Below are 22,692 nucleotides of genomic sequence, written 5' to 3' on the forward strand. Positions count from 1 at the left end.
TTAAGCAAAGAACGAAATAGAACGATGACTGCTGACATAACTGAAGCTGAACTAAAAACTACAATTAGTAGACTTAAATTAAGCAAGTCACCAGGATCAGATGGATATACGGCAGAGTGGTATAAGGAATTTGTGAAAGAAGGCTCCAAGTCAAGGGTGTACAGCGCAGGCTCACGATCAAGCATACTTTCTTCAGCCAATGATTGGTGTGTCAAGGCCAACTTGAACGGGAAAAGCAGTTTCCTGGAGCAAATAGCTTTCACCACATTGCGTCCAGATATAATCGTATGGTCTGACACCAGTAGAGAAGTGGCTATTGGTGAACTCACAGTCCCCTGGGAAGACAACATCGATAAAACCCATGAGTGCAAGTTAACCAAGTATGCAGAATTAAGATCAGAATCCAGAGACAGAGGGTGGAAGGTCTCATGCTATCTATTCGAAGTAGGCTGCAGTGGGTTTATTGCGTTCACTTTCCAGAAGTGGCTGCGTGACCTTGGCTTCACTAAAAGAGAGATCAGGTCAATCAGCTTTACTCCCCACACTGAACTGGGCTCTAAGAAAGGCGCAAATGCCCCCCAGCTGGAAGGAGGCGATAATCTCAGCTGTACCGAAAAGAGGCAGGGATAAAATGGAATGTGGGTCATTTAGACCAATATCTATTCTTAATGTGGATTATAGAATATTTACCTCCATCATGGCCAAACGATTGAAAGAGTTTCTACCCACACTGATACATAATGATCAGACAAGTTTTATACAACAATGCCAAACACAAGACAATATACGAAGGACACTTCACATTATGGATCATATAAAAAAATGAAATTAAAGCAATAGTGATAAGTGTGGATGCTGAAAAGGCATTTGATTTGGTTAATTGGAATTTTCTTTACTGTACAGAGTTTTACATAGAATTGGTCTACATGACACAATTATTAAAACTATACAGGCACTATATGACAATCCTACTGCTAGGATTAAAATCAATGGATATTTATCTAATAGTTTTACCCGAGAAAGGGGCACGAGACAGGGTTGTGCATGGTCACCGCTACTCTTCGCATTATATCTGGAACCATTAGCTCAATACATCAGACAAAATGAAGGTATCAGGGGAATTACTATTTAAGGGACAGAGCATAAATTGGCCTGTTAGGTGGATGACATTTTGATCTATCTAGGGCAACCAACATATTCTTTACCTAAATTGATGCAATCCTTTGAACAATATGGCCAATTATAGGGATACAAGATCAACATAGATAAAACCCAACTACTTTCATATAACTAAAGCCCACCAAGAGAAATTGAAAGTAGATATCCTTGGGCATGGCAAACAGAGTCCGTCAAATATTTGGGTATCACTATGCCAAAAGATTTGGCAAAATTATCAGAATGCAATTATCAGCCTATATATAAAAAAATTAAGGAAGATATAACAAGATGGAACCTAATTCCTTTTCTTGGTCTCAGTTCAGGGATTGAATCTATTAAAATGAATATACTGCCCAGACTACTACATCTCTTTCAGACCCTACCAATAGAAATTAACCAAAATCAATTCAATGAATGGAACAAGATGCCATCAAGATATATACGGCAAGGTAAAAGGCCTAGAGGTTGTCTCAAAACTTCACAATTAGCCAAGGAAAAGGAATGGGGGGGATGGAGCCTACCTTCTCTTAGAGATTACTATTTTGCAGCACAGTTGAGAGCTGTGATATGCTGGTGCAACCCATCATATGATGCTCAATGGAAAAACGTTGAGGAGGGGATACTTTCCATCCCCATACAGGCAATTTTGGCTGATGATAACCTACAAAGTTACATAAATACAATTGATTACCAGTGGGTGAAATGGACTCTTAAAATATGGAAAACTATTATAAAAGAATATAAACTAGAGAGAAACATTACAATTCTTAAATGGTATGCATATGACTCGGATTTTATGCCGAATAAACTGGATGCTAGATTTAAGGACTGGACAGTTAAAGGAATAACTGCTATTTGCAATATAATGAAAGAAGGAACAGTGTTCAGTTCTGAAATGCTTAAGGAGAAACACTAATTAGAAAAACAAGACTTTTACCGGTATTTACAGATGCGACAGTATGTTAACAGGACAGTTAAAAATGTAACCAAGGCAAGTACATGTCTGATAGAGAGATATTTAGAAAAGCATATAATTCAGAGAATGGTAGTAGAATCATTTCAAGCATGTATAAGCATTTGTCAAGTCTTAAAACACATTCGACTTCATATATTAAAACAAAATGGGTGAAGGAAGGAGGGATAATAATATCTGAGGAAGACCGGACAATAATATGGAGGTATCAATGGAAGTGTACCAGTTCACAGAAATGGAGGGAGTTAGGATGGAAAAACTTGATAAGATATTTTATTACACCCTCTCAGAAATCCCATTATGATAGTAACCTCCCTGTTTGCTGGAGAAATTGTGGAAATCAAAATGCAAACTATCATATTTTCTGGGAATGCCCCGTTATCAAAGACTATTGGAGTGGGATACATAATGCCTTACAAGACATCTTTAAATGTGAAATACCCTTAGAGAGTAAGACCATATATTCTGGGTATATACCTCAAGAATGGTTGAAAAGAGATAAATATTTAATGAATGTACTGCTGGTGGCTGGTAAAAAGACTCTTACCAGGAAATGGTTATCACAGGACAGCCCAACTTTAAATGCATGGATGGAAGTTACAATGGACATTTACAAAATGGAGAAGATAACAGCATCTATTAATCATAAATTGGAACAATTTTATTTATACTGGGAAAAATGGTTTAACTATATAACACCTCATAGGCCTGATTTTATTCTCACAAGTCAATGAATATGTTGTTTAAAAAGATCACTCCCTACTTTGTACATAGTTTTCTTCTTTCGATTGTTCTTTCTTTCCTCTCCTTTCTATAAGTGTATACCTCAGATAAATATTATGTGGAGATTTGTGACAAATATGATTATATGATATATATGCACATTATCTGAAATACATCTTACGGAAATGTTTGTTTGATGATGAAGTTCAATTAAAAATAAATTACAAAAAAAAAACCCTCCTGCATCTGCGTGGGACGGTATTCCCGAGACTCCACCCGGAACTCATATGACTGGCTGGTTGTGAAAATCGAGAGGAAGCTACTGATATGATGAAGGAAGCTCTGAACACCGCCAGAGATGTTGGACCTTCATTGCCGCCCGAAACGGTAGCGGAGTAACGGGCAGTCAGTAAGCAAGGGTAAGCAGTATGAAAAACTTGTCAGTTTTCCACACAAAATTCTGGAGGAACTCAGCCGCTCAGGCAGCCTCCAATGGAAATGAATAAAAAGTCGACGTTTCCAGCCGAGACCCTTCTTCAGGATCAAGGCACTCAATTCCCGCACCTTTCTTAGTGTACCTTTCTCTAAAACATCCAAACTCTGGAACACTAAGCAGCCGTCCCTGTCTCTCAGGCCACCAAGTCTTTGTACAACATCGTAGTTCCGTGTACTGATCTAAGCGGTACGTTCATCACCTTTATCCATATAATCCTCGCATTAAAATACATCGATTTCAACCCTCAGACCCACCGGGTTCACTAATCTCTCCCAGTCCGCCCTTCCAGGCAGATGTTCCGGTCATAACATCCACCATCGCTTCTACACCCCGCTAACTGTCCCGTTGTCTCCACCCCCACGGCCCCCGTACCCGAGTAGTACATATGATCCTCTGTGCGAGGAGAAATCGGGTCGTCTGTCCCCGACAGGCTGTATCGGGAGTCCTGTTCCCGGTCACCAGTCCCCATCGGACAGTACTAGGTTAACTGTTTCCGCCCGGCTGAACCCGGTTACTTGTTCCCGTCGGGCTGTACCGGGTTATTGAGCTGTAGGCGTTGGGCAGTACCCGGTTACCTGTCACTATTGAGCTGTAGGTGTTGGGCAGTACCGGGTTACCTGTCACCGTCGCGCTGGTCCCGATTACCTGTTTGCCTTGGGCTGTACCCGGTTACCTGTCACTATCGAGCTGTAGGTGTTGGGCAGTACCGGGTTACCTGTTTGCCTTGGGCTGTACGCGGAGACTGGGAGGGTTTCGGCCGCGCAGGCGCACTGACATGCGAAGTTTTGGGTGGTTTGTGAAAAATCCGAGCGCAATCGACCGCGGGAGGAAGGGCCGAGCGGTCCCGGGATTACCGGGTGGATCGGAGGAAACCGGCAGAACCTTTGGTGAGTGACAGACCCCTCATCCCTTGGAGCTAGTGCCCGGCCCGGGTGTTCAGGAGCACCGAGAGTCTGGGACCCATAGCCGGGAGTTCTGGTTCTCGTTTGGCGCTCCCCGGCCTGTACAAGCAGAATCGGGCCATTCGGCCCGTGAGTCTGCTCCGCCATTCATCATGGTTTATTGATTTCCCCTCTCAATATCTTTCTTCTGCCTTCTCCTCGTAACCTTTGACACCCTGACGAATCCAGAACCTATCAACCTCCGTTTTAAATGTACGCAATGACTTGGACTTCACAGCCGTCTGTGGCAATGAATTCCACAGCTTCACCACCGTCTGGCTAAAGAAATTCCTCCTCATCTTCCTTCAGAAGGAATATCCCTCTATTCTGAGGCCGTGCTAGATTCCTCCACTATCGGAAACATCCTCTCAACCTAGGCCTTTCAGTATTCGAGAGGTTTCGATGAAATCCCCTCTTCATTCTTCTAAACTCTAGCAAGTAGGGACAGAAAACCATCAAATGCTCCTCATATATTAACCCTTTCATTCCCACAATAATTCTCCTGAACTTCGTCATTGCCCTGGCCAATGCCTTCTCTTAAAGGTATATTTCAAGTGCTGTCTGACCAATGCCTTGGAAAGCAAGGCCTTGCCCATGCCCTATAAAGCCTCAACATCACATCTTTCCTTTTAGACCATAAGATGTAGGAGCAGAATTAGGCCATTTGGCCCATCAAGTCTGCTCCACCATTACTGATCTTTTATTCCCCTCCTCAGCCCCACTCCCCAGCCTTCTCCCTGTAACTGCTGATACCAAGGCCAATCAAGAACCTATCAATCTCTGCTTTAAATACACCCAATGACCTGACCTCCACAGCTGCCTGTGGTAACAAATTCCACAAGCCATACCAGCCCCTGGCGAAAGATTATGGCCCTGTTCAGAAAATAGTCTGCACATTTATTTCAAAGTGCATGACCATGCATTTTCAAACATTATTTCATTTGCCACTTTCTTGCCCATTCTCCTAATTTGTCTAAGTCCTTCTGCAGCCTATCTGTTTTCTCAACACTACCTGCCCCTCCACCAGTCTTCGTAACATCTGCAAACTTGGCAATAAAGCCATTTAATCCATCATCTAAATCATTGATATACAGCATAAGTGGAAGTGGTCCCAACACCGACCCCTGTGGAACACCACTAGTCACTGGCAGCCAACCAGAAAAGGATCCTTTTATTCCCACTCGCTGCCTCCTACCAATCAGTCAGTGCTCTAACTATGTTAGTAACTTTCCTGTAATACCATGGGCTCTTAACTTGGTAAGCAGCCTTGTGTGCGGCACTTTGTCAAAAGCCTCCTGAAAATCCAAATGTACAACATCCACTGCATCCCCTTTATCTATCCTACTTGTAATCTTCTCATAGATTTCCAACAGGTCGTCAGGCAAGATTTTCCCTTAAGGAAACCATGCTGACTTTGTACTATCTTTTCCTGTGTTCCCAAGCACTCCATCACCTTGTCCTTAAAAGGAGTGGAGTGACATTTGCAATTTTCCTGTCCTCTGGAACCATGCCAGAGTCCAATGATTCTTGAAAGAACATTACTAATGCTGCCACAATCTCTAATGCTACGTCTTTCAGAACCCTAGTGTGTAGTTCATCTGGTCCAGGTGACTTATGTACCCTTTGGTCTTTCAGCTTTTTGAGCACCTTCTCCCTTGTAATAATTTAAAGGCATCCGTTAGTCTTGCGAGACCATGGATCTGTGCCTGGAAAGTCTTCACTCTCCAGGGCGCAGGCATACAAGGTTGTATGGAAGACCAGCAGTTGCCAATGCTGCCAATCTCCCCTCTCCATGACACCAATGTTGTCCAATGGAAGGGCATTAGGGCCCATACAGCTTGGCACCAGTGTCATCGCAGAGCAATGTGTGGTTAAGTGCCTTGCTCAAGGACACAACACATTGCCTCGGCTGGGGCTTGAACTCACGACCTTCAGGTCACTAGTCCAATGTCTTAACCACTTGGCCACGTGCCCACACCTTGTAATAATACAATAATAATAACACTTGAATCCCAAGGGGACCAATATCCTGGAGGGGAGGTTTGCTAAACCTATTGGGAAGAGTTTTGCTGAGGGGTGGGAACCAAACTGAAGAGATGGAGGAAGAGGCAGTTGGCTTACAAATAGAGAAAGCTTGGAGACAGTGCAAGTGGGGAGATAGGCAAGTTATAGAGAAGGGATGCGCTCAAACCAATGGTTTGAGATGAGTCTATTTTAATGCAAGTAGTATTATGAACAAAGCAGATGAGCTTAGAGCGTGGATCAATATTTGGAGCTATGATGTTGTGGCCATTACTGAGACTTGGATGGCTCAGGGGCTGGAATGGTTACTTCGAGTGACAAGCTTTAGGTGTTTCAGAAAGGACAAGGAGGGAGGCAAAAGAGGTGGGGGTGTGGCACTGTTGAGCAGAGATAGTGTCATGGCTGCAGAAAAGGAGGAAGACATGGAGGGATGGTCTACGGAGTCTTTGGGTAGAAGTTAGGAACAGGAAGGGGTCAATAACTCTACTGGATGTTTTTTATAGACCACCCAATAGTAACAGGAACATCGATGAGCAGATAGGGAGACAGATTCTGGAAAGGTATAATAATAACAGGGTTGTCATGATGGGAGATTTTAATTTCCCAAATATCAATTGGCATGTCCTTAGAGTGAGGGGTTTAGATAGGGTGGAGTTTGTTAGGTGTGTCAAGCTGGTTTCTTGACACAATATGTAGATAAGCCTACAAGAGAAGAGGCTGTACTTGATCTGGTATTGGGAAATGAACCTGGTCAGGTGTCAGATCTCTCAGTGAAAGAGCATTTTGGAGATAGTGATCACAATTTTATATCATTTACCATAGCTTTGGAAAGGGATAGGAACAGACAAGTTAGGAAAGTGTTTAATTGGGGTAAGGGGAATTATGAGGCTATCAAGCAGGAGTTGGAAGCATAAATTGGAAGCCGATGTTCTCAGGGAAATGTACGGAAGAAATGTGGCAACTGTTCAGGGGATATTTGTGTGGAGTTCTGCATAGATACATTCCAATGAAACAGGGAAAGGATGGTAGGGTACAGGAAACGTGGTGTACAAAGGCTGTTGTAAATCTAGTCAAGAAGAAAAGAAAAGCTTACAAAAGGTTCAAAAAACTAAGTAATGATAGAGATCTTGAAGATTATAAGGCTAGCAGGAAGGAGTTTAAGAATGAAATTAGGAGAGCCAGAAGGGGCCATGAGAAGGCCTTGGTGGACAGGATTAAGAAAAATCCCAAGGCATTCTACAAGTAATTGAAGAGCGAGAGGATAAGATGTGAGAGAATAGGACCAATCAAGTGACAGTGGAAAAGTGTGTATGGAACCAGGGGAGATAGCAGAGATTCTTAAAGAGTACTTTGCTTCAGTATTCACTATGGAAAAGGATCTTGGCTATTGTAGGGATAACTTGCAGTGGACTGAAAAGCTTGAGCATGTAGATATTAAGGAAGAGGATGTGCTAGAGCTTTTGGAAAGCATCAAGTTGGATAAGTCACCGACACCGGACAAGATGTACCCCAGGCTACTGTGGGAAGTGAGGGAGGAGATTGCTGAGCCTCTGGCAATGACCTTTGCATCATCAATGGGGACGGGTGAGGTTCCGGAGAATTGGAGGGTTGCTGATGTTGTTCCATTATTCAAGAAAGGGAGTAGAGATTGTCCAGGAAATTATAGACCAGTGAGTCTTACTTCAGTGGTTAGTAAGTTGATGGAAAAGATCTTGAGAGGCAGGATTTATGAACATTTGGAGAGGCATAAATTGATTAGGAGGAGTCAGCATGGCTTTGTCAAAGGCAGGTCGTGCCTTACGAGCCTGATTGAATTTTTTGAGGATGTGATTAAACACATTGATGAAGGTAGTGCAGTAGATGTAGTGTATATGGTTTTCAGCAATGCATTTGACAAGGTACCCCATACAAGCTTATTGAGAAATTAAGGAGGCATGGGATCCAAGGGGACATTGCTTTGTAGATCCAGAACTGGCTTGTCCACAGAAGGCAAAGAGTGGTTGTAGATGGGTCACATAGATGGGTGACCAGAGGTGTGCCTCAGGGATCTGTTCTGGGACCCCTGCACTTTGTGATTTTTATAAATGACCTGGATGAGGAAGTGGAGGGATGGGTTAGTATATTTGCTGATGACACAAAGTTTAGGGGTGTTGTGGATAGTGTGGAGGGCTGTCAGAGGTTGCAGCGGGACATCGATAGGATGCAAAACTGGGCTGAGAAGTGGCAGATGGAGTTCAACCCAGATAAGTGTGAGGTGGTTCAGTTTGGTAGGTGAAATATGATGACAGAATATAGTATTAATGGTAAGACTCTTGGCAGTGTGGAGGATCAGAGGGATCTTGGGGTCCGAGTCCATAGGACACTCAAAGCAGCTGCACAGATTGACTCTGTGGTTAAGAAGGCATACAGTGCATTGGCCTTCATCAATCGTGGGATTGAGTTTAAGAGCCAAGAGGTAATGTAGCAACTGTATAGGACCCTGGTCAGACCCCACTTGGAGTACTGTGCTCAGTTCTGGTTGCCTCACTGCAGGAAGGTTGTGGAAACCATAGAAAGGGTGCAGAGGAGGTTTACAAGGATGTTGCCTGGATTGGGGAGCATGCCTTATGAGAATAGGTTGAGTGAACTCGGCCTTTTTTCCTTGGAGCGATGGAGGATGAGAGGTGACCTGATAGAGGCGTAAAAGACGATAAGAGGCATTGATCATGTGGATAATTAGAGTCTTTTTCCCAGAGCTGGAATAGCTAGCATGAGAGGGCACAGTTTTAAGGTGCTTGGGAGTAGGTACAGAGGAGATAAAAGGGGTAAGTTTTTTACACAGAGAGTAGTGAGTGCATGGAATGGGCTGCCAGCGATGGTGGTGGAGGCGGATACAATAGGGTCTTTTAAGAGTCTCTTGGACAGGTACATGGAGCTCAGAAAAATAGAGGGCTATGGGTAACCCTGGTAATTTGTAAGGTAGGACATGTTTGGTACAGCTTTGTGGGCCGAAGTGCCTGTATTGTGCTGTAGGATTTCTATGTTTCTGTGTTTCTAACAATAATACTCCTTCTCTTCCTTCATACACTTCAACATCTGGCGCACTGCTAGTGTCCTCCACAGTGAAGACTGGTGCAAAATACTCATTTAGTTCATCGCCATTTCTTTGAACCCCCTCCCCCTGGTTATTGTTTCTCCGGCCTAATTTTCTAACAGTCCTATATCCACACGTATCTCTCTTTTATTTTTTTATATTCTTGAAAAAGCTTTTTCTATCTACCTTGATACTATTTGCTAGCTCACTTTCATATTTCATCTTTTCCCTCATAATAATTCTTTTTGTTGTGTTCTGTAGGTATTTAAAAGTTTCCCAATCCATATTTGCACTAATTTTTGCTTTGTTGTATGCCCTCTCCTTTGCTTTTATATTAGCTTTGACTTCCCTTGTCAGCCAAAGTGATACTATTTTTCCATTTGAGTATTGCTTTGTTGTTGAAATACATCTATACTGCACCTTCCGCATATTCCCCAGAAACTCAAGCCACTGGTGGTTTGCTGTCATCCCTGCCAGCATCTCCTTCCAACTTACTTTGGCCAACTCCTCTCTAATACAACTGTAATTTCCTTTACTCTACTGAAATAATGCTACATCAGACTTTACTTTCTCCCTATCAAATTTCAAATTGAACTCAATCATATTGTGGTCACTGCCTCCTAAGAGTTCCTTTACCTTAAGATCTCTAAGCACCTCTGGTTCATTACATAACACCCAATCCAGTATAGCTGATCCCCTAGTTGGCTCAATGACAAACTGCTCTAAAAAGCCAGAGGCATTCAACAACATGCAGGTCGACTGGGAACTTCAGGCTGGAAATAGATCTTGAGATTTCCCAAACAACCTGCATGTTGAAATCTCCCCTGACTGCCATAACATTGCCCTATGACACACCTTTTCTATTTCCCATCGTAATCTGTGGTTCACATCTCAGCTAATGTTGGGAGTCCTTTTGCCCTTGCAGTTCTTTAATCAATAAGGATTCAATAGCTTCTGAATTTATGTCACATGTTTCTAATGATTTGATGCCATTCTTTACCAGCAGAGCCACACCACCTCCTCTGCCTACCTTCCTATCCCTCCGATATAATGTGTAACCTTGGACATTCAGCTCCCAACTACAACCATCCTTCAGCCACGTTTCAGCGATAGCCGCAACATCATACCTGACAACCTGTAAAGGTGCAACAAGATCATCCACCTTATTTCTTAACGTAAAGATTTTTACTCCTCATGTATGTGAAGAATGTAAGAAATAAAGTCAATTCAATTCAATTCTTAAACTCCGTGCATTGAGATATAACTCTTTGAGTACTGTCTTGGCTTCCCTAATGCACTGATACTCACCCTGCTGGCTGCAATTTTGTCCCATCACCTGCCTGCCCTCCCTGACAGTCTGACTGCACGCTATCTTTGCTTTCTTACCATCCATCCTATCCTGAGTCCCTTCACTCCATTTCCCACTCCCCTGCCAAACTACCCCCTCCCCATCAGCTCTAACAAATGTGCCCACAAGAATATTTGTCCCCCTCGTGTTGAGGTGCAACCTGTTGCTTTTGTACAGGTCATATCTCCCCCAGAAGAGATCCCAACGATCCAACAACCTGAAGCCCTGCCCCCTGCACCAGCTCCAGGGCCATGCATTTATCTGCCAAGTCATCCTCTTTCTACTCTCACTGGCACATGGCACGTGGCACAGGTAGCAATCCAAAAATCAATACCCTGGAGCTCCTGCTTCTCAGCTTTCTGCCTAGTTCTTTAAATTCTCTCTTAATTTCCCTCAGGACCTCTTTGCTTTTCCTTCCTGTGTCATTGGTCCCACTATGTACCAAGACAGCTGGCTGTCTCCTTCCCTCTCCAAAATGATGAGGACATGATCCAAAACATCCCTTTACATTCTAGTTCTCTCAAAATGAATGCAAACATCACATCTGCCGTCCTCACCACTGATTCAACCTACCTTTAGGGAATTTTGCATGAGGATTCCCAAGTCCATTTGCACCTCAGATTTGTGAATTTCCTCCTCGCTGAAAGAATACTTCACACTTCCTGACACTATCTCATCTGCCGCTTCTTTACCATCTCCTGATCTGTCTAGGTCCTTCTGCAGACTCTCTGCTTCCTTAACAATACTTACCCCTCCAGCTATCTGGTACTATCCACAAACTTGGCCACAAAGTCAATAACATCATCCAAATCATTGACATATTATGTCAAGAATCAGTCCCAACACAGACCTCAGTGGAGCACCACGAGTCACCAGCAGCCAGCCAAAGGCTCCGTTTATTCCCACTCTTTGCCTCCTGCCAATCAGCCAATGCTCTGCCCATACTAGTATCTTTCTGTAATACTGTGGACTTTTACCTTGTTAAGAAGCCTCATGTGCAGCACCTTGTCAAAGGCCTCCTGAAAATCCAAGTACTCAGCACCCACAGGTTCTTCGTTGTCTATCCTGCTTGTTATTTCTGCAAATAATTCCAACAGTTTTGTCAAGCAAGATGCACCCTTAAGGGAACCGTGCTGACTATGGCCTATTTTATTATGTGCGTACAAGTACCTTGAAACCATATCTTCAACAATCAACTCCAACATCTTCCCAATCACAGAGGTCAGGCAAACTGGCCTATAACTGGGAACCATTCTTTTTACGTTAAATGTAAGTGATTTGGAATTGATGGCTTTGTTCCAAAGTTGGCAGATGATATGAAGATAGGTGGATGGGCAGGTAGTTTTGAGTAAGTAGGGAAGGACTTAGACAGATTTGGAGAATGGGCAAAGAAATGGCAAATAGAATAAGTGTTGGGGAGTGTACGGTCATGTACTTTGGTAGAAGAAATAAAGGGTTGACTATTTTCTAAATGGAGAAAAAATACAAATCTCTGAGGCTCAAAGAGATTCTTTAAAGATTAATTTGCAGGTGAGAAAGGCAAATCCAAATTTGGCATTCATTTCAAGAGGACTCGAACGTATAAGCAAGGATGTAATGTTCAGTCTTTATAAAGCACTAGTAAGGCCTTACTTGGAGTATTGTGAACAATTTTGGGCCCCTTATCTTAGAAGGGATGTGCCGACACTGGAGATGGTTCAGAGGAGGTTCCTAAAAATGATTCCAGGGTTGACCAGTTTGTCATATGATGGCACTGGAACTGTACTTACTGGAATTTAGTTGAGTGAGGGGCGATCTAGATGAAACCTATTGAATGGTGAAAGGCCTTGATAGATTGGATGTGGCGAGGATGTTTCCTGTGGAGTGTCTAAGACCAGAGGACACAGCCTCAAAATAGAGGGGTGTCCTTTCGGAATTTCTTGCGTGAGAGAGTGGTGAATCTGTGGAATTTGTTGTCACAGGCAGCTGTGGAGGATGTCTTTATGTATATTTAAGGCAGAGGTTCGATTCTTGATTGATCAGGGTGTGAAAGAATATCAAGAGAATGCAGGAGATTGGGGCTGAGAGGAAAAATGAATCAGATTCAGTGAGCTACATGGCCTAATTTTGCTCCTATATCTTATGGTTTTGTAATTTCCTTTCTTCTGCCTCTCTCCCTTCTTGAAGAGTGGAGTGACATTTGCAATTGTCCAGGATAAGAGTGGCGGAGCTGTTCTGGTGGGATTCCATGATAAGGGGAATAGAGAGAAGCTTCTGTGGCTGCAAATGGGACTCCCGCGTGAAAGGGTCAGAGATGTCTTGGAGAGGCTGCAGGGCATTCTGAAAGGGGAGGGTGAGCAGCCAGCTGTTGTGGTGCATGTAGGTACTAATTGTATAGGAAGAAAGCGGGATGAGGTCCTACAAGCTGAATTTAGGGAGCTAGGAAATAAATTAAAGAGTAAGACCTCAAAGGTAATGATCTCAGGATTATGACTGGTGCCACGTGCTAGCCAGAGTTGGAATACCAGGATAGCTAGAATGAATATGTGGCGTGAGCGGTGGGGCAGGAGGGAGGGTTTCAGATTCTTGGGGCATTGGAACTGCTTCTGGGGGAGGTGGGACCAGTACTGTCCGGACGGTCTACATCTGGGCAGGGCCGGGATCAATGTCCTCGGGAGATTGTTTGCTAGTGCTGTTGGGGAGGCTTTAAACTAATATGGCAGGGGGATGGGAACCCACACAGAAAAGAAGAGGGAAGTGATGCAGAGACCAAAGCTAGAGTTAGTGAAGAGAAAAGTAAGAGTAGAATGCATAAAAGTAAAAAGCAAAAATCGCATCGGTCACTAGATTCTACAAACGTTTGTAAAAGGACAATGAGTATAAGGGCACTTTATCTAAATGCCCATAGTATTAGAATCAAGGTTAATGAATTTGTGGCACAGATCAGTACCAAGGGATATGATTTAGTGGCCATTACAGAAACCTGGTTGCAAGGTGGAGATGACTGGGAATTAAATATCCAAGGGTATCGGGTAATACGGAAAGATAGGCAGGAAGGCAAAGGAGGTGGGGTGGCACTCTTGATTAGGGATGAGATCAGGGCGATTGTGAGAGACGATATAAGATCTACGGAGCAGAATGTTGAGTTCATCTGGGTAGAGATTAAGAATAGTAAAGGGAAAAAATCACTGGTGGGTGTTGTCTATAGGCCACCTAGTAAGAATATTGCAGTAGCAGAGGCGATTAACCAAGAAATAACTGAGGCTTGTGAGAATGGAACAGCAGTCGTCATGGGGGATTTTAAGTTCCACATAGATTGGGTGAATCAGGTTGGTCAAGGATGTCTTGAGGAGGACTTCATAGAATGCATCCATGATGGCTTTCTTGAGCAACATGTTAGTGAACCTACAAGGGAAAATGCTATCTTAGATCTAGTCCTGTGCAATGGGACAGGTAAGATTAACAATCTTGTAGTCAGGGATCCTCTTGGAAAGAGTGATCATAGTATGATTGAATTTCGCATTCAGATGGAGGATGAAATAGTTAGATCTGAAACTCGTGTATTATGGTTATGGTTGAACAAGGGAGAGTATAACAGGATGAGGGAGGAGTTGGCTAATGTGGATTGGGAGCACAGGCTATTTGGAGGACAGTTGAGGAACAGTGGAATACTTTCAAAGAGACTTTTCACAGTGCTCAGCAAAAGTATATTCCAGTCAAAAGTAAGGACAGTAAGTGTGGGGAGAGCCAGCCTTGGATAACTAAGGAAATAAAAGATAGTATCAAATTAAAAGCTCCTGTGTACAAAGTCGCAAAGAGTAGTGGGAGACTGGAGGATTGGGAAAACTTCAAAAAGCAAGAAAGAACAACTAAACAAGAAATAAGGAAAGGGAAGATAGAGTATGAAAGTAAATTAGCACAAAATATAAAAACAGATAGCAAAAGTTTTTATAAATATATAAAGCAGAAGAGGGTGGCTGAAGTCAACGTAGGTCCCCTGGAAGACGAGAAGGGAAAATTGATATTGGGTGATAAGGAAATGGCTGAGGCATTGAATGACTATTTTGTGTCGGTCTTCACGGTGGAGGACACGTCTAATATACCAAAGAGTGATGTTATGGACGAAATGGGAGGTGAGGACACGGATAAAATCACTGTCACTAAAGAGATAGTGATGTGCAAACTAGAGGGCCTGAAGGTAGATAAGTCCCCTGGTCCTGATGGGGTGCATCCCAGGGTGCTAAGGGAATTGGCGGAGGTTATAGTAGACATGTTGGTAATCATTTATCAAAATTCTCCAGACTCTGGGCAGGTCCCAGCGGATTGGAAGACAGCAAATGTCATGCCACTTTTTAAAAAAGGATGTAGGCAAAAGACAGGCAACTATAGGCCAGTTAGCTTAACATCTGTAGTTGGGAAAATGCTTGAAGCTGTCATTAAGGAAGAAATAGCGAAACATTTAGAATGGAGTGGTTCCATTAGACAGACGCAGCATGGATTCAGAAAGGGCAGGACCTGTTTGACAATCTTACTGGAGTTCTTTGAGGACATAATGAGTACAGTGGATAGAGGGGAACAGGTGGCTGTCATATACTCGGATTTCCAGAAAGCGTTCGATAAAGTGCCGCACAAGAGACTTATAAATAAGATACGGATGCATGGAGTCGGAGGAAGTGTATTGGCATGGATAGTGGATTGGTTAACCAATAGAAGACCGAGAGTTGGTATAAATGGGTGTTTCTCTGGTAGTCAGTCAGTGGCAAGTGGGGTGCCGTAGGGGTCGGTGCTGGGCCCGCAGCTGTTTACCATTTACATTGATGATTTGGAAGACGGGACTGAGTGTGGCGTAGCATAGCAAAATTTGCTGATGACACTAAACTGAGTGGAAAAGCAAATTGTGCAGAGGAGGTGGAGAGTCTGCAGAGGGATATAGATAGGTTAAGTGAGTGGGCCAAGGTCTGGCAGATGGAATACAACGTCAGTAAATGTGAGATCATCCACTTTGGAAGGAATAATAGAAGAGCAGATTGCTATTTAAATGGTGAAAGATTACAGCATGCTGTTGTGCAGAGGGACTTGGGAGTGCTTGTGCATGAATCACAAAATGTTGGCCTTCATTGCTAGAGGAATTGAATTCAAGAGCAGGGAGGTCATACTGCAACTCTACAGGGTACTGGTGAGGCCGCACCTGGAGTACTGTGTGCAGTTCTGGTCTCCATACTTGAGGAAGGATATACTGGCTTTGGAGGCAGTGCAGAGGAGGTTCACCAGGTTGATTCCAGAGATAAAGGGGTTAACCTATGAGGAGAGATTGAGTCGCCTGTGACTGTACTCTCTGGAATTCAGAAGAATGAGAGGGGCTCTTATGGAAACATACAAAATTTTGAAAGGGATAGATAAGATAGAAGTAGGAAAGTTGTTTCCATTGGTAGGTGAGACTAGAACTAGGGGACATTGCCTCAAGATTCAGGGGAGAAGATTTAGGACGGAGATGAGGAGAAACTGTTTTTCCCAGAGAGTGGTGAATCTGTGGAATTCTCTGCCCAGGGAAGCAGTTGGGGCTTCTTCACTAAATATATTTAAGATACAGTTAGATAGGTTTTTACATAGTAGGGGAATTAAGGGTTATGGGGAAAAGGCAGGTAGATGGAGCTGAGTTTATGGACAGATCAGCCATGATCTTATTGAATGGCAGGGCAGGCTTGATGGGCCAGATGGCCTACTCCTGCTCCTATTTCTTATGTTCTTATGTACTCCAGAGCCATTTCAGAATCTCATAATTCTTAAAAGATCATTGCTAATGCCTCCAGCATTTCTTTAGCCACCTCTTTCAGAATCATGGGGTAATCCAGCTGGTTCAGTTGGCTTACCTATCTTCAGACCTTTCAGCTTCTCCATCACCTTTTCCCTAGTAACAGCAATCACACTCACTTCTGTCCCCTGCCACTCTCCAACTGCGAATGACTTTCACAGTGAAAACTGTGCAAACTACTTATTCAGTTCATCTGCATTTCTTTGTCCTCCATTACTACCTCTCCAGTGGTCCAATATTAACTCTCACCTATCTTTTACTCTTTATATATCTGAAGAAGAACTTTTGGTATCCTCTTTGATATATTGGCTAGCTTACCTTCATATTTCATCTTTTCCCTCCTTATAGCTTTTTAGTTGCTTTCTGTGGTTTTTAAGAGCATCTGAATCTTCTAACTTCCCACGAATTTTTGCCCTATTATATGCCCTCTCTTTGACTTTTAGGCTGTCTTTGTCTTCCCTTGGCAGCCACGATTGCCTCAACCTCCCTTTATAATACTTCTGCATTTTTGGGATGTATGTATCCCGTGCCTTCTGAAATGCTCCCAGAAACTCCAGCCATTGCTGCTCTGCTGTCCCTTCCAATCAATTTCAGCCAACTCCTCTCTCGTGCCTCTCGATTTCTCTTTACTCCGATACATCTGACTTTAAAGTTCAAAGTAACTCTTATTATCAGAGTACATATATGTCATCATAAATAATCCTGAGATTCATTTTTTTGTGGACATATTCAATAAATCTGTAGAATAATAACCATAACCGAATCAATAAAAGACCGTCTAACTACAGTATTCAGCCGGAGTGCAGAAGACAACAAACTGCAAATACAAAAGAAGAAATAATAATAATAATAAATAAATAAGCAATAATTTGAGAATATGAGACGAAGAGTCTTTTAAAGTGAGCCCATGGGTTGTGGGAACATTTCAATGATGGGGCGAGTGAAGTTATCCCCTTTGGTTCAAGAGCCTGATGGTTGAGAGGTGGTAACTGCTCCTGAACCTGGTGGAGGGGTCCTGAGGATCTTGTCCCTTCTTCCTGATGGCGGCAGTGAGAGGAGACCATGTCCTGAGTGGCAAGGGTCCCTGATGATGGATGCTGCTTTCCTGCAACAGTGTTTCATGTAGATGTGCTCAATGCTTGCGAGGGCTGTACCCGTGATGGACTTGGCTGTATTCACTACTTTTTGTAAGATTGGTGTTTCCATACCAGGCTGTGATGCAGCCGGTCAATATACTCTTCACTGCACACCTACAGAAGTCCATCAAAGTTTTAGATGTCATGTGGAATATCTGCAAATTCCAAAGAAATTAGAGACGACTGCTTGTTTTCTTTAGCTTCTCCTTCTCAAACTTCATGGTGAATTTTATCATATTATGATCACTGTCTCCTAAATGTTTCTTTACGTTAAGCTCCCCAATCAAAACAGCCCTAAGTTACATGATACCCAATCCAGATCTGCCTTTCCCTTTGTGGGCTCAACCACAAACTGCTCTAAAATGCCATCTCATACGCATTCTACAAATTCCCTCCCTTGGGATCCAGAACAAACCTGATTTTCCCAATCGACCTGCATATTGAAATCCTCCATGATTATTGTGACATTGCCTTTTCTATCTCCCGTTGTAATTTGTAGCCTACATCCTGCCTACTGTTCGGAGACCTGCATAAACTGCAGTTCCCTTCAGGATCTTTTTACCTTAGCAGCTTAGTAACTCGATTCACAGGGATCCTACATCTTCCAATCCTGTCATTTCTTTCTAATGATTTGATTTCATTTTTACCAACAGAGCCACCCCACCCTCTCCCTTCTTGCCTGTCCTTTCGATATAATGTGTATCCTTGGATATTAAGCTCCTAGTTACAATCTTCTTTGAACCATGATTTGGTGATGCCCACAACATTGTACATTGCAATCTGTAACTGTGCTATAAGTTCATCTATCTTAATCCGTATACTACGTGCATTCAAATACAACACCTTCAGTCCTGTACTCATCCTTTTCAATTTTGACCGTTTACATTGCATCTCATCCTGTTGACTGCAAATTTATCCTCTCATCCCAGGTATGTTGCCATGGTGATTTGGGGGAGATACAGGCGACCCTGCTGACAGGATGAAGATTACTCGGCACGCCTGTTGTTGTATCCTGACTAATTTCAGTAAAACAGGAGACGGAGACAGAGTGAACCCTGGTAACTACAGTGACGGACTGGGCCTCCAGTAACCATGGAGACAGAGCAGGTCCAGGTAAACACAGCGGCAGAGCAGGCCCTGGTCACCAAAGGAACAGAACAGGGCCTATTAACCACATTAAAGGAGTGGGTCATAGTAACTACAGGGACAAAGAGGGCCCCGTCAACCACGGAGACAGAGAGGCCCCCGTTAACCACGGAGAAAGAGAGGGCCCAGTCAACTGCAGAGAAGGAGAGAGCCCTGTCAACCACAGAGAAAGAGAGGGCCCCATCATCCACAGAAAAAGAGAGGGCTCCGTTAACCACAGAGAAAGAGAGGGCCCCGTCAATCATGGAGAAAGAGAGGGCCCCGTCAATCACGGAGAAAGAGAGGGCCCAGTCAACCACGGAGATAAAGAGGGCCCTGTCAACTGCAGAGAAAGAGAGGGCCCTGTCAACCACAGATAAAGCGAGGGCCCTGTCAATCACGGAGAAAGAGAGGGCCCAGTCAACTGCAGAGAAAGAGAGAGCCCTGTCAACCACAGAGAAAGCGAGGGCCCCGTCAACCACAGAGAAGGAGAGGGCCCTGTCAACCATGGAGAAAGAGAGAGCCCTGTCAACCGCAGACACAAAGACGGCCCCGTCAACTGCAGAGAAAGAGAGAGCCCCGTCAACCACGGAGAAAGAGAGGGACCCATCAACCACAGAGAGAGAGAGGGCCCTGTCAACCGCAGAGACAAAGAGAGCCCCATCAACTGCAGAGAAAGAGAGAGCCCTGTCAATCACGGAGAAAAAGAGGGCCCCGTCAACCACGGAGAAAGAGAGGGCCCCGTTAACCACAGAGAAAGAGAGGGCCCCGTCAACCACGAAGAAAGGGAGGGCCCCGTCAACCACGGAGAAAGATAGGGCCCCATCAACTGTAGAGACAAAGAGGGCCCCGTCAACTGCAGAGAAAGAGAGAGCCCCATCAACCACGGAGACAGAGAGGGCCCCGTCAACCACAGAGAAAGAGAGGGCCCTGTCAATCACGGAGAAAGAGAGGGCCCCGTCAACTGCAGAGAAAGAGAGAGCCCTGTCAACTACAGAGAACGAGAGGGCCCTGTCAACCACAGAGAAAGCGAGGGCCCCGTCAACCACAGAGAAGGAGAGGGCCCTGTCAACCATGGAGAAAGAGAGGGCCCCGTCAACCATGGAGAAAGAGAGGGCCCTGTCAACCGCAGACACAAAGAGGGCCCCGTCAACTTCAGAGAAAGAGAGAGCCCCGTCAACCACGGAGAAAGAGAGGGACCCATCAACCACAGAGAAAGAGAGGGCCCTGTCAACCGCAGAGACAAAGAGGGCCCCATCAACTGCAGAGAAAGAGAGAGCCCTGTCAATCACGGAGAAAGAGAGGGCCCCGTCAACTGCAGAGACAAAGAGGGCCACATCAACTGCAGAGAAAGAGAGAGCCCTGTCAACCACGGAGAAAGAGAGGGACCCGCCAACCACAGAGAAAGAGAGGGCCCCGTCAACTGCAGAGACAAAGAGGGCCCCGTCAACTGCAGAGACAAAGAGGGCCCCATCAACTGCAGAGAAAGAGAGAGCCCTGTCAACCACGGAGAAAGAGAGGGCCCCGTCAACCACAGAGAAAGAGAGGGCCCGGTCAATCACGGAGAAAGAGAGGGCCCAGTCAATCACGGAGAAAGAGAGGGCCCCGTCAACCGCAGAAACAGAGAGGGCCCTGTCAACCGCAGAGACAGAGAGGGCCCCGTCAACTGCAGAGAAAGAGAGGGCCCAGTCAATCACGGAGAAAGAGAGGGCCCCGTCAACCGCAGAAACAGAGAGGGCCCAGTCAACCGAAGAGACAGAGAGGGCCCTGTCAACTGCAGAGAAAGAGAGGGCCCCGTCAACCGCAGAGAAAGAGAGGTCCCAGTCAATCACGGAGAAAGAGAGGGCCCTGTCAACCACAGAAACAGAGCGGGCTTCTTCAACCACAGAGACAGAGAGGGCCCAGTCAACCACGGAGACAGAAAGGGACCCACTGGCCACAGTGACGGAACTGACCCCAATAACTACAGAGACAGAGCGGGCTTTGGTAACTGTGGCAGTGGAGCAGGCCCCTGTGACCTTTGTAACCATGGATCCATCCCATTCAGTTGTGGAACTGAATGATCCATCTCATTCAATTTCACAAAATTTTCCTGGAAAATCATCAGACATTCTTTCCCCTCCCTTTGACCCCAGTAACCATGGACAACGATCCCCTCACCCTGACCATGGTCACCATGGGCAACGGATCCTTCACCCTGACCCAGATAACTTTGGGCAACAGCTTCCTACACCTGACCCTGGTAACCATGGACAACTTACTCCTACACCAGAACCCAGTAGCCAAGGATTATCTGCCCCTCCGTCTGCCCCACCCCCTCCCCCTCCCCCACCTCCTCCTCCCCCTCCCCCACCCCCTCCTCCCCCTCCACCACCCCCTGCCCTAGGAAGCTTTCAGTGCTCCACGTCCAGCCGGCGGTCTAGGCTACGACACTTTAACTGGGATGCTCTCCCCCATCACCGGGTGGTGGGCAAGCAAAATATCTGGACGACAGAGACGGGTCCTGAGCAGATTGCTATCGACACGCGGAGCATGGAGGAGCTGTTCGCCCGCAAAGAGCTTGTCCCCACTGCTCGCAGAAGCTTCCGGGCCCGATCGCCACAGAGGAGTAGCGACACGGAGGTAAGGGAGGAGCAGAGCGGGGGAGAAGGGAGAGCAGTCGACGTGGAGTTGGGTAGCATTCCTCATTCTCACGAACTTCAACAAGTGTTCAAACGAATAAACTCTTCTCAGGCTCCCAGCCGGGCACAGGTATCACTTTTAACTGATATTTCAATGACAAACTTTGCCATCTTCATTAGGGATCACGCCTGGGCATCCCTAGTCCTGTGATATTTATAACCCCATCATCTATCCCTCCTGATTGGTTAATCCTCATCCAGTCAGTTTTCCACTCTCCCACTTTGTTTACAACCTGATTGGATGAGGACTAACGAATCAGGAGGGATGGTCTAGAGGGGTATAAACACCACAGGACTAGACATGCTCAGCCATCATCCCTGATGAAGATGGCAGAGTTTGTCAGAGAAACATTGGTTATAATCGAAACCTGTACCTGGCTGAAAGCCCAAGAAGAGCTTATTCATCATATACGCTGGGAAATAACTAGATCCGTTTTCAAATGTTCAAACATCTCCTTCCATCCGAGGGGCTGGACAAGGGTAATGTTGAGGTGTTTTCTCTGATGGGAGGGTCTCAAATGAGGGGCACAGTTTTAAGATAAAGGGGAGCTCGTTTAAAACTTCGGTTCAGTTGTAGTCCCCTCATCATAGGAAGGATGTGGAAGCTTTAGTGACGGTTCAGAGGAGATTTACCAGGATGCTGGCTGGATTGAAGAACATGTGGTTTGGGGACAGGTTGAGTTAGTAAGTTCAGTAGATTAGTGGAGAGGGTAAACGATTGTCAAAGAGTACAACCCGATATAGACTGTTTGCAGATACGGACAGCGAAATGGCAGATGGAGTTTGACCCGATCATATTTGAGGTGTTTCACCTTGGTAGGTCAAATGTAGAGAGACAGTCCACTGTTAATGGCAAGAGACCTAACAGTGTTGATGATCATGGGATCTTGGGGGTCCAAGTTCATAGATTCCTGAAAGTGGCAACACAGGTTAATAGGATGGTTAGAAAGACATATGGCATCTTTGCCTTTATCAGTCGAGGTACTGAGTTCAAAAGTCAGGAGGTTATGTTGCAGCGTTATAAAACTCTAGTTAGGCCACATTTGGAGTACTTATACAGTTGTATTCACCCTTTTATAGGAGGGATGTTGAGGCTTTGGAGAGAGTGCAGAAAGGGTAGCAGGTGCTGTCTGGATCAGAGGGCATGTGCAAAGACAAGAGGCTGCACAAACTTGGGTTGTTTTCTCTGCAGTGGCAGAGGCTGAGGGAGGGCCTGATAGAGCTT

General features: G+C 44.9%; 1 protein-coding gene across 1 annotated transcript in view; it reads left to right on the plus strand.

Moving 5' to 3' along the window:
• The first annotated feature begins 4,107 nt into the window (after positions 1-4,107).
• The window catches only part of LOC134349857 (inverted formin-2-like), a 183,480-nt gene continuing 164,895 nt past the window's right edge, over positions 4,108-22,692 (plus strand). The window contains exons 1-2 of the mRNA XM_063054815.1: positions 4,108-4,237; positions 18,591-21,408. Coding sequence (XP_062910885.1) covers positions 18,754-21,408 — 2,655 coding nt within the window. The 5' untranslated portion in view covers positions 4,108-4,237; positions 18,591-18,753. The remainder of the gene's footprint in view (positions 4,238-18,590; positions 21,409-22,692) is intronic.

The sequence above is a fragment of the Mobula hypostoma genome, chromosome 7, assembly GCF_963921235.1.
Source record: "Mobula hypostoma chromosome 7, sMobHyp1.1, whole genome shotgun sequence".
NCBI lineage: Eukaryota > Metazoa > Chordata > Chondrichthyes > Myliobatiformes > Myliobatidae > Mobula > Mobula hypostoma.